The following is a 12,825-nucleotide window of genomic DNA, read 5'->3' as shown; positions in this document are numbered from 1 at the left end:
GAGGTTCACTCATTTGTACCAGTTTTTATGGATCATCAAGTTGCTTTTTGTGGCAGGATCTAAGTAGACCAGAATTTTGTGGCTGTGTGAACTGAGCCTGATAACTACAAGCAGGACCTTCCAAATGCATTTATGTGCTTTCCCACATTTTGCCATGTTGAAAAAACATCGTTTATGTATCACCATAGGATTTTATGTGCAAGGATAACTCATAGTAGCCAACAATTGCAAAAGGCAAATGAGAAATGATGTTCTTTTTTTTTACCTATAAAAATCTTTATTCTTCGCCTTTACATTTTGACACAGCTTCACATGTAAATCCAATTAAGAATCTGTGAGAAGATTTAAAGAGTAATTAAACTCCAAATTTTTCTTTTTTTTTTTTCTTCAGATAAACTGTCTAAATTGGTCATTAAGGGTGATGTCATGTTTTTGTGCAAATTGTGACATTTTTATGTCAATTTCTTAAATTATCCAATATTTAGTCTAAAACATTTTAGTGCTGCCGCCTGGGGGTTGAATGATGGCTATTGCAGTCAGATGTTCCTATTGGTTACAACGTTACAGCTTTACTTATGTCTTGGCCACGCCCCTCTGCATGTCTTGGCTCCGCCCACTTTGGTGGAATGTTTTAAAATTTGTGCTTTCACACAGGGTTTAGTTATTACACTTTTATTTTAAAATCACTGTATAGACACTTTCCATCAAATCAAACTGAGTTTTATCTGTTTTGAAAGAAAAATGGTAAAAAAAAAAATTATGTGCACACCAAGTGCTTTGAGACATATCTCAAAACACTTGCAGCTGTAATTGACATGATGCCGATTCAAATCAAAGATGAATGAGTGAAGATAGTTCTGCCTGATTTTATGTGTGTAGATTCCAACGGTAGTTCTATGGCAGCTTGAAAACTTGTGCTGCAGGAACTGCAGCGCTTTTTTAGCGTCTTTTTATGCTGCTGTTCATTTTTAAGCATTTTCCTGAAGGCAGATTTTCTCAAGCTCATATTGTTTAAGTCATTACTCCCCATTTTGTACATGTAAAATGTGGCGGACGCAGCGTTCACACTCAAACCCAACCAGACTTTGTGTCCCTCATCATTTTTGTCTTGGGCTTTATTGTTGATTTCTCCGTTGTTTGATGTTGGACTCGTTGGATAATTTTCTTGCCCGTCGTCTTTGCCTCAGTGTTGGCTGATAATGCAAAAATGATTTTTTTTTTAAATGTCTCGAGTAGCACATTGAGTTTTATTACCTCTACCGTTGTAGCACTGTTTGTTTGTTGGGTTTCCTCCACTAACGAGGAAGTAAAACCGGCGTCATGCCAGTTGCTTCAGGAAGGCTAAATACATAAATGTATCACAATCTTTACTAGATTTTTGTTGAAAAATGAAATTGGAATCATGCATATTTCAACTATGAAAAAGTTGAGAGAGTTTGAAGACTTTTGCAAATCACTCTCTCTAATAATTTGTGTCATTCTAAGATGATTACCTTGTAGCTCTCCTCTTTGTGTGAACTCTTCTGATCCTGATCTCTTCCCAGGTCTGAGTGCAGTAACTGTGAGGTCGGGGAGCAGTGTGGCGTGGTGTTGCATGGCAGAGCCGTCACTTTCTGTGAGCACTTTGGAGAGCGAGAGCTGGTAACTACCATGTTTGACCACAATGCAACCACTTCGTATTTTATGGCCCATTGACTGCAGATCCAAGCCAGCCGCCCAGTGGGCTCAACCACATCCACTCTAAATCATAGCATGCGAGCTGCGACAACAGAAGCTGGAAAATTAAAATGTCCTAGTGCTGCAGCATTTACCTTGAACTCTCTAATTCAATATCAGTTTTTACATTTTTATTAATATAGACAATCACATAAGAATGAAAAAGAGTAAGATGTGCAATTATTCATTAGGTATTTATTCAATTTGAAAAGCAAACATGATAACATCACATTTTTTATTTTATTCATTTATTTCAAACAAATCAATAAAAAAACATTTTTAGTCATTTTAGCAACGTACTTGTCCAAAAAGGAGTGCGAATAAGCTAAAAAAATTAAAACCAGCTTTTATTCAAATATGTATTTGATCTGTCCAGCTATTTAAAGCCATAAATAAAAGGAGCAAATCTATTAAAAAGAAACATCTCTGCCCTGATTTATGGTTTAAAGTTTAAACTGTGGTTATCAGTTTAAAATAAAAAATAAGTTGATGAAAGTTAATTTTTTAGATTTCTAAATATTTTAATGTCAGTTTGTTTCATTGAATTTCCTAATTCCGTTTCACTTAAGATGCTGTTTTTGACATTTGGTTTCAGCATTTAAAGACCTAAAACAAGGTTAATAAATAGGACCGGCAGTGAAAACGTTTGGAGCTAAACAACTGCATATCACACCATGACTATATTAAAGCAAAGTTATATCTTAGCCAGTGAAAAGTGTTTTTCCGTCCTTTCTTTTCCTCTTTCTGTCTCTGTGGATTTCAGTTGGTTTTGCTGTGAGAGATTAAAGCTTCACACTTCACAGCAGAGAAGTGTTTAGTGCCTTGTGATTCTGTTTACTTCTGTGATAAACAGCCGCTTTGTCTGTCACTGTTCCAGATGTTTTTGAGCAGCTCCCTGGCAGCTCTTCTGTCGAGTGCAACAAAAATGTTAATCCAGAAACAACACACACATTTAGGCAAAGACAAATAAGCAGTTTACAGCAATCTATAGCTGAAAACATTGCATAGGTTGCTATTGTTAAATTATGTAAACAAAACTTTTGAAATTTAATGAGATCTAATAAAACTGCTCATAGTAAATCAGATTTATTACATGCTAAAGTCTGATTTATTGAATTCCAATTGAAGTACTGACAGCTTATTTCCCGTAGTATTCATCCTTTAAAATATAGAAAAGTAAATATGTGCATTTTTAGGAATTTTATTGGTATTGTAAGATTTGTTGTTTTCTTTTGCTCTAAAGATATTATTGTTCTGTTTCCTCCTTAGACTACAGTACCTCTCAACACCAGCACAGCCTCAGTCCTGCAGTTTGCTCTGGGTGAGTGTTTGCAAAAACACACTGCATGCAGTCAATGTTTAAAAAAAAATAAAATATCACACCATGATAAATCATTAAAACACTTTTTTCAACCTGTTATATAGTCAATCAGTTGTCTTTGCATATTCACCGGTCCTACTTTGAAAAAGGTCAGAATTAGAGATGCAAACAATTAATCAACTTACGTTTGTCAATCAATAGATAATTAGATTAAAATTAGTTCTAATCATTAGCTAAGACTTTGTTTTAGTGGTGTAGTTTGGCCGCCGTCCAGCAGAGGGCGCTGCTGGTCATCCTTAAACAGAGCCAGATACAGAAGATGGCAGACCAGAACAGGAAATAAACGGTCCATAACAGAGAAAAATTGTAACATGGTGGGAAAAGACATTAACATGTCTCAGTGGTACAAATATTTAATTTTTTCATCTTTTATTTTTCTATTTAGCAACCTAATCAGTTAGTGTTTTGTTATATTTTATAAACGTGAAGTTTAATCATTTGCGCAAACCACAATTTTCTGTTTATTCAGTCTGTATTTAATACAGCTGACACAAATTAAGCATGTGAAAAACTTAGCCCTTCATGTTATGGAAAAATGGTCAACCCTGCTGATAAAAAAGAAAATGGCCGCTTCTCAGTTAATCGTTAGTGGACTGGTAAGAGCAATCCCCTTTAGATTAACTCATTAATCGATAACTTGCATTACTAGTCAGAATACAAAGTTATTTTTTGGCCACACCTTCAGATTATCCCACAGATTATAGCTTTAACTTATAGTCATTAAGCCTTGATTAAGGTTAAAATTGTTGAGATCGAAGCGTCTTTAAGTGTTTCTTTTGCTCTTCACAGACGTTGGGAGTTTTTTTTTTATCTGAATTGTCATTTCAAACATAAAACATTTTTAAATTATATAATTTGATCTTCCTTCTACATCTCAAAAATTTCAGTAGGTGTATAGACTCTATATATGTACTTTGTGAATCCTTTATAATTGTGTAGAAACAGTCTGTCCATGAGGAGAAACTACCTCTGTCTGCTTTAGGGAGACGGTGCTCATTTACGCCGTTTCATGTCGGTAAATCTGCTGGTGCAAACCATATTTCAGCGTTTCTTCCTCCGTCCTACTGACCTCGCTCCCGCCTCCCTCCTCCTGTATCTGTAATGAATGATTTACAATTTCTGGAAAGACACTGAGAAGGCCATGGAAGAGTTTTAGAGGTGTTGTATTTTTCATGTCCATTACATCCATCCACCTGTTCTCCAGGGAGGAAGGCAAGGAGAAAATAAAAGTACATGAAGGTAAAGCCTCACCTTCAACCGCTTGTCTGACAGGCTGCTGTGCTCTCTGAAGGTCAGGAAAATCGGTTTGTTTTGCTAGATATGCGAGGTAAAAACTGTCATGGAGTTCTGGTTGATGCATGAATTTTAAACGTAGCGTTGAGCTAACGGAGGGAGGGGGAGCAGGTGAGGACGTTGGGACTTACTGTACTAGTCCATTAGCAGCCTTTGACCCCATTTACTCCCATAGCATCCAAAGAGGTCCACATTTAAAAATAGTGTAAGTTAAATCTGGGTGGAAGCACACACACGCACACACACACAGACACAGACACACACACACACACACACACACAGATCGAGTTTCCAACGGTCAGTCTGCCTTCACTTCACCATCCTTATCATACATCATCTTCTCTAAATCCTCAGAAACTGCTGACTGACTCCTTTAGTCATGACACCATTTACAGTTTAACCTCCCAATTTATCCCGGAGGGGAGAGTGGGAGAATCCAGCAAGCTGCCTGGCGAATCAGAAAATGTATCCGTCTTTTAGGCTTGTTCTTAATTATTGTAGCGAATGAAGTATTGAGGTTTTACTGATGAACAGTAAGGTTTATTGGACGTAAACCCTTAGTTTCACCGTAAGAGCTTTATGTACACACTAGGGCTGTTGTAAACGAATATTTTAGTAATCGAGTAATCTATCGATTATTCTTACGATTAATCGAGTAATCGGATAAAAAAAATTATAAAATGAAATATTGGTAAATCTGGCATAATACCGGTGTTACTATCAGATATCAATATCAGTCCAATTTTTCATATTTGAGCATCCCTAACAGTTGCTTTTTTGTAGTTTAGAAAACTAACCTGTAACAATAATAGCTCACTTTCTAAGTTAACCAGAAGAAAAGTTATAGAAAAATCTGAAATTATATTGAATTTAATAACAAAGAGGCAGGCTCACAAATATGCTTATAAAAATGTCTACAATCCAGCTTTTAGTTTATGTATTCATCTTCAGTGAGTTTAATAGGTTAATTAAACTCACCTTGCCACCTAACCTGTCACGCTTTGGGTTTGAAAATACGGGAAATGCCGCCTGGAGTGGGAGGAGAGGGCGAATGAACGAACATGGGGTGGAGGGGAGGAAATAGACCAGCGGACTGACGAACCGTTAGACCGGGGGACGAACACGGGGGGAAGCAATACGGGATATTTACGACACCTTCACTGGTCACACTCAGAAACTCATCTACCAGCCATGTACGATGCGCTCCGCCACCCGTTTCTTCAGACCGGGATATGAAATTTATTGTGCGGTTCGTCGGTAAAGCTACATTTACACGGTAAGCATCAGCTACTCAGCCGCCCGCCCTGTTCAGGCTATCCGCTCACCTCAGCGCTCTTCCCGCCGTTCGCTTTCAACCAGCAGCCCCGGAGGAGAAATGCTGCCGTACTCCAGGCATTCCCCAGTCATGTTAAGGATGCTTATTGGTTCCCCAAAAACGATAAAAAGTCGGGCATTATCATCAATCAATAAAATCCCCACGGGCCAATCTTGAAGATTGGACTTTATGCCGCTGAGACTTAGCTTTTGTCAACAACTCAGAGGCGGAAGTGAGAGCTCCGCGCAACGCAAATGAAGTCCCGGCCGGAACACGGTGCGCTAACTAATAAAACATAAATTAACGAAGCTTCGAGGCAGGTAAATTTTCCTCGAGGAATTTTAGTAATCGAGGTACTCGAATCATTCGAGGAATCGTTTCAGCCCTAGTACACACAAACAAAAAAAAACAGGGTATGCTACAAAACCATTACTAAGCTAAAAATAACGTTTACCACTGAAAATATCAACTACATTTAAAAAACTATACTCTAGTATTTGTATACAATAAAAAAATTCACAGTTTTAACTGATTACATTTAAAAACGTCCTTATTTACAAAATGAACATACCTTGTGCCTCTATCAAGGGTGCTGGTAATAAGATACATTTTAGAAATGTATCTTGTTGCAACTCGTTTTTGTTGTTAAGCTGCCGTTCAATAATGTTTTCAGTCTTATCAAAATAAAAGCATCAAATCAAAAACCAGAAGTCAACCATGCATTATACAAATTAAATGAAGTAAAGGCAATGAGCTCTAAAAAGGTGATGCAACAAATAAGGAGCTTAATTTGATGTTATTTAACTATTACTATCCAACCTGCGTGCCCTTTTTCTGTGTTTAGGTTCGGGTTCCTGTCGGTTCAGCTACTCGGATCCCAGCATCACGGTGTTGTACAGCCTAAGTGGCAACGCAAACACCTCGGATGACTGGATCACACTGGAAAAGATCAGGTCGGTTTTCTCTCTCGTCTCCTTCCTCCCGCCTCATCCATCACACACACAGTCCCTCCATCTGTTATAAACACCCGCCCTCCCTCTTCCCTCTTCACACCTCCCCCTCTTAATTTGTCATTTCTCTCCTGTTTGTGTCTTGATGATCCACCTGTTTTTAATCCCTCTCTCTTGGCCTCTGTGTTTTGTCAGCTTTCAAACAGGCATAGTAAAATTATTATGTTTAGTCAGGATGCGGTGTGAGGTTTCAGTTTTAACTCGTAAATGTCTTAACAGGTCTGGTTTACTTTATATTCTGCTCCTATTAAAAAGGTTAGGATATATCTATGGACAATACAAAACATGTTTATTACATTTTTTACACAAAATCATGAGATTTTAGTTCTGCCTGTTTTGATCTCCTTTCAGAATGAGATGTTTTAGGGCCTCCGTCACTTTAAATCCAAATAAGCTGCTCCTGCCCACACCCCCCAACTCTGTGTTTACATTTGCATGTTAAAATGGCTGCAAACAGATGCACAATTATACAACCATACATCTTTAAAAAACAGAAGTGGAGCCTCCTGCACAGCCAACAAGAATGCAGCAAGAGTGGATGATGGCAAGACAACAACAAAACACTTGTCTTTTCCAGCAGCCATTGTACAGCACATAGGGCAGTAAAACTAGCTGACCAAATGTGTTGGAGCTCAGTTTGGGTTGCTAGGTGATGGGTGGAACTCCACTGTGGTTGCTAGGTAACAGGCTGGGGCCCTCACCTAGCAGTAGGTGATTGAAGGACGGCAAGGTTTTTGAAATGACTCAACAACTTGTGTTTTTTTTAACCATTTGGTCTGTTTTTAGAAGCGGTAGAGAAAACATGCAAAATATACATTTTGCTTAACAGGTTCACTTTAAAAAATATTAAGCATGATGTTTATGATGTGTTTCTTAGTTTAATATTTCAACTACCTGAAATATCAGCCAGTTAATCGTCTTTTTCCCTTCTTTCTCAGAGCTCCCACTAACAGCAGCACCGTTGTCCACCTGCTGCCACTCCCACACTCCTCCAGAGGAGAAGCCGTTCGTCTGCGCTGGTCTCAGGAGACGCCCCACGGGCCTGAAGGCTACGAGTCCTGCTGGGGCCTCGACAACGTGCTGCTGGTGAATTCTGCCCACAGAGTTCCTCTGATAGAGGACAACCTGGATCCTCTGGACACGTCCAACTGGCTCTTCTTCCCCGGAGCCACCATCAAGGTACGCTCAGATACGCATAAATGACCATTGAGCATAAATTTAAAAAAAAAAAAAAAAAGCTCAAGGCGTATAAATAATAAATGTCATCAGGAGGTGTGCATCTATTGTTTGGAGAAATATGAACTATAATGATGCCAGATGTAAATTGAAGCATGTAATTTCATGTGTTTTTATTGAGCAGCATGCCTGTCAGTCGGAGGGCAATGCTCTGTATTTCCATGGTAGTGAAGGAGTCGGCCGCAGCTTCGCCTCCACCAGAGACATCGATTTGCACCGTGAAGAGGGAAGAAGCTACTGGGAGGAAGACTTTGAGACGCCACCTTTAAAGTAAGTCAAGATCAGAGTAAAAAATGTGTTTTTCATGTGGTTTTTATCAACTCACCCTTTACAGCTACTTAACTTAATCATGCTGAGGCGCCATGAGGAACTCCCAAAGTGAGGGATGAAGTATTGAATGGAGCGACTGTGATTGTTTTCCCAAGTTTATATACCACTACACTGCAAAAACACAAAACCTTCCCAAGTATTTTGGTCTAATTTTTAGAGTAAATATCTTGTAAGTTAGTTTTGTCTTAATTCAAGTAACTTTTTAACACAACATAGAAGCTTGTTTTATGTAAATAATTTTTAAATATTGATGAAAAAGTATTGCTCTCATGTATAACAGGAAAAATGTCTTGTTATAAGTGAAATGATCTGCCAGTGGAACTATTACTTTTTCATCAATATTAAGGAATTATTTACTTAAAACAAGCTTCTATGTTGTGTTAAAAAGTTACTTGTAAGTTATTTTTGTCTTATTTCAAGTGAACCAAGACATTTGCAGTAGAAACTAGACCACAAATACTTTTAGGATTGTGTGTTTTTGCAGTGTAGTTGTATAAAACTACATAAATAATGAATTACTGGTTTGCTTATATGGTTATATTTAACTCCTGGCAGGGTTACTGAGGTATGCAAACATTCAAAATGCTTTGACGCCTGTCACTTGTCATATGTCCTGTAATGAAACACGCAGCGCTGCGTAAGTCAAGCGTGGGAACCCACACAGGTGATCGGCATACCTCTGACTGCTACAGAGATGGCCGTCCATCTGTTCAGAGCACACAACCGTACGGGAAAACACACACCGGACAGCAGAGAGCAAGGAAGCACTGTCTGATGCTCTGCATGAGGCGCAGAGATGAAAAGAGAGGGCTGGTGGATAGCGCTGCTGCCAGGGAGTAATTAACAGGCTTCATGCATCAGCTCTGTCAGTACGAGCTTCCATTAATGAGAAGGACCACGCCCTCACACCTACATCCCGACACGCCGCCCTGCGTGAAGCTCTCGCCCATCAGGGATCTGTGAACTGAACACATGTACAAGGAGGCCGGGAAGACTTCTTCTTCTCTTTTGTTAATGGTACGCTTCGCGTGTTGTTTAACCCAGCAGTGACAGAGACAGAAAACGGATAGTAACAGCAGGAAGGGGAACAGGAGAAAAACAGAAACTGTGAGGGGAGTCAGATGAACTACGGAGAGCTGGGCTGACACACTGAGCAAACTTCTGTCGGGGATAATGAGAATCTGAAAAGTCTGCCGTGGTGAAATATGTGCTTCCTGTAGAAGTCCCATTCCAGGTGATTCATGCCAAAAACTGTTTGTTTGTTTGCCTTATAAGCCGGGTTTTAACATTAAGGCTATGTTAACACGAGAAACTGCCGGTATTTTCTGATGCTGATTGAGAAAACGTTCCATGTTTAGACGACATCTTGATTCAGCTGCAGTTGTCATGCCCAGGCCACTAGATGGCGCTGTAATTTTAGCAGGTCATCAAATGTGCGTGAAAATGCGCCTTAAATGTTAAAGGGGCAGTATTATATGGAACTGGCCTTTTTGAACTTTACATCATGTTATAATTTTGTTTGGCCATAAAAAACATTCCTGGAGTGTTGCTTTGATTCTTTCATGCATGTTTAGAAATCCTCTGATCTCCATGGCAACCACTCAGCTGTGCAAAATGCCTGGGTGGACCTAGCCCCGCCCTCCAAGCGCAGCTCCTCCTCTAAATTGCAGTTTCCAAGCTGCTGAGCTCTGTGACTCCTTCAGACTAACCAGCAGCAATTAGCAAACACCTGGTGGAACTGTGCATCTCATTGTAGCAACTACTTGCTAGTAAAAACTTTGTTGAAGGGTTAATAGAGGAGTGATGTTGTAATGACTTCCTCAAGCAGTTTTTAAAGCGACAGAGATGTCACATTTCTTGGAAGCCATATTTGACATACACAGCTTTTTTATAACTACTGGAGTTAACATAATTGCTTGATTGTGGCATAAAATAGTCCTCTGTGGCTCGAAAACACATAAGTTAAGCCAAGTGAAGTTTATTTGTATAGCACATTTCAGTACACACAGCGTTTCATCATAAAAACAAAATCATAAACACACAGTCAACAATTGAAGCATTACATTTTGTCAAATGCCGTCGTTACACATCAGATCGTTGACTTATGTTTCAAAAGTCTCTCTAAACAGGTGGGTTTTTAGAGTTGAAGGAACTCAGTGTTGCAGTTTTCTGAATGTTTGTTCCAGATTTTTGCTACATAACGCATAATAAATCTCTCACTTTTTTTCTCAGCTGGGACATAGAGGGAGCAATGTACGGGACAAAGTGTGGAGAGATTGAATCAGGCGCTGCTCTGGTGTTCGAGAAGGAGGGTCGGAGAAGAGTGTGCACCCCCTACCTGGACACCACGTCTTATGGAAATCTCCGCTTCCACTTCACCATGGGTACGCGTTACCTCTGGCTTCTCCTGATGACCTTTATTGTAGTTGCTGTCAGTAGTTTTGCTGGATTTGGCTGGTATTTTGTGCAGGTGGAGGTGACTGCGATCCAGGGGAGTCGCATGAGAACGATGTGGTTCTGTTTGGAAGGTCAGAGGGCAGAAGAGAGCGTGTGGTGCTCGACACTCTCCCATACTCTTCCTACAGGGTAAGACACAGCTCCTAAAGTGGAAAACTGAAATAGAAACCACATTAATTCACTTCTGAATTGCTTCTCTTGTTTCCATCACCTTTTCATAATCTCTGGAAAAACCTCCACATTTCATTAAAGCAGTAAATTTGATGTGAGGAGCTAATCTAATAATAAAGTTTTATGCTGATGTTTTTACCCTTAATGTCAAGCAGAGCAGGCGATTTAGGCTGCAGTCACATCACTTTAATCCAACTCTGGTGTTTTTGTCTAGAAAGTCCGGTTCGTTTGTGGATGTGTGAATACACAATCGGACTCTGATGCGGACTAAAAAGCGAACGCGGGTCCGCTTACAAACCTCAGTCTCCTTTCCTATGAAGGGAACTCTGCTGCGGTTTGATTGGACATGTTGATGCAAGCGGACCAGAGACTGCTCCAAAAGCAGGAAATAGAATATTCCACATGGCATTGTGGGTAAAAACAACCTAAACAAACGTGCTACTCTAGCGCTAGCTGGAGAAATGACTCGTTGTCTTTTACCATAGACAAAAGAGAAATCCAATAACTGCTCAAATCTGACGCTGCTCAGTTTTTGTTTACATTTTGGAGAGAAGGAAGTTGAGCTCATGTCTTCTTCTGAGGTCTCTGTGTCGTTTCCATCAGTGGTTCTTGGTGCAGCGCCTCCGAGAACCACTTGAGAGACCCAAATTAAAGGAGTTAAATTACAAAATAAAATTTCTTGTAAGTCACATTTTAGGTATGCAGAATTTAACCCTAACAGCTAAAGTTAAAACAGTGACTTTACTGTGCTGTAAAACAGTGCTTTATGCCTGGAAAATGCATAATATTTCCCCTTCAATATTTAATTAAATTTCATTAATCGGTTTGCTCACAGACTTGTAGAATAGAATCAGCCTTCATTGTTCTGTAAAGTGTAAAATCATGAACTTGATTCTAATTTTGTGCTGCTCTGTTCGGATCTTTTTCGTCCTCTTCCTCAGACTCCTTCAGTCGTATCTGTCGCGCTGCCATCTGAGCTGCAAACACCGGTCACACAGTTCTGCTTGGAGCAGCGGTCCCACGGAGGCGCTAACCGTCATGTGTGGGCCGTGGATTTCATGCAGCTGCTCCCTGTGTTGCCTGGCACGCACACACATGTTGCTCAGTTCTCCATCAACCTCGGCTGCGGCTCCTACCAGCCTGCCAACAGGTATGACACACGTTCCGGCAGAATAAAGTAGCCACAAGGGAGCCTGATCAGAAAACAAAGCTGGTTTTCATCCTGTTAGTGTGAGTCTGGAGTTTTCCACCAATCTCGGTCGCTCCTGGTCTCTGCTGCACACCGAGTGTCTGCCAGAACTCTGTGCCGGGCCACATCTCCCTCACAGCACCATCTACTCCTCAGACAACTACAGCGGGTAAAGTTTCTGCTAACATGTTCTCACTTACTGCCGTACGTTTGTGCATTTAACAAATCTTATTGCCAAAGTGTGCTTTGTTTGTTGGTTCAGGTGGACCAGAATCTCGATCCCCCTGCCCAATGCTGCCTTGACAGAGACGACCCGGTTTCGCTGGAAGCAGACCGGCACCGGAGCCGGCAGCATGTGGGCCATAGACAACGGTTAGAATGCTACATATAGTCTAAACTACTTCAGGGTTTAAAAGCAAGACTTTCTGTGAGATTTCAAATATCTACAAAAGTAGCAGATGTTATGAGAGAAACGGAGGTGTTAGCAACATGAATGATCAGAATTAAATATTAAAATTTCTATCCGGCACAAATTCAAGCAGTTTGTAAAGTGAAAGTAGAAAATTAGCGAGAATAAGCTGATTTATTTAACCTCTCATATGAGAAAAAAACAAATTATTTTTTGAAATCATTTCACTGTAACTCATTTTTTATAAATGTATTATTTAGCTCCAAAATATTTAGCACCAAACTACATGTTTTGTTAACGTGTTAAATATGTAACTAC

The 12,825-nt window shown here is 39.9% G+C and overlaps 1 protein-coding gene across 1 annotated transcript in view; it reads left to right on the top strand.

Annotated features, from left to right (window-relative positions):
- Positions 1 to 12,825, top strand: part of reln (reelin) — a 147,833-nt gene that overhangs the window by 78,593 nt on the left and 56,415 nt on the right. The window contains exons 7-16 of the mRNA XM_015001966.2: positions 1,545 to 1,641; positions 2,986 to 3,037; positions 6,550 to 6,658; positions 7,654 to 7,894; positions 8,076 to 8,221; positions 10,514 to 10,665; positions 10,752 to 10,867; positions 11,851 to 12,059; positions 12,139 to 12,267; positions 12,361 to 12,470. Of these exons, the coding sequence (XP_014857452.2) occupies positions 1,545 to 1,641; positions 2,986 to 3,037; positions 6,550 to 6,658; positions 7,654 to 7,894; positions 8,076 to 8,221; positions 10,514 to 10,665; positions 10,752 to 10,867; positions 11,851 to 12,059; positions 12,139 to 12,267; positions 12,361 to 12,470 (1,361 nt within the window). The remainder of the gene's footprint in view (positions 1 to 1,544; positions 1,642 to 2,985; positions 3,038 to 6,549; positions 6,659 to 7,653; positions 7,895 to 8,075; positions 8,222 to 10,513; positions 10,666 to 10,751; positions 10,868 to 11,850; positions 12,060 to 12,138; positions 12,268 to 12,360; positions 12,471 to 12,825) is intronic.

Source organism: Poecilia mexicana, unplaced genomic scaffold (assembly GCF_051168715.1).
Source record: "Poecilia mexicana isolate PSO_F unplaced genomic scaffold, ASM5116871v1 scaffold_6, whole genome shotgun sequence".
Classification (NCBI taxonomy): Eukaryota; Metazoa; Chordata; class Actinopteri; order Cyprinodontiformes; family Poeciliidae; genus Poecilia; species Poecilia mexicana.
Note: the sequence above shows the minus strand (reverse complement) of the source record. Positions and strands in the feature narration are given on the sequence as shown.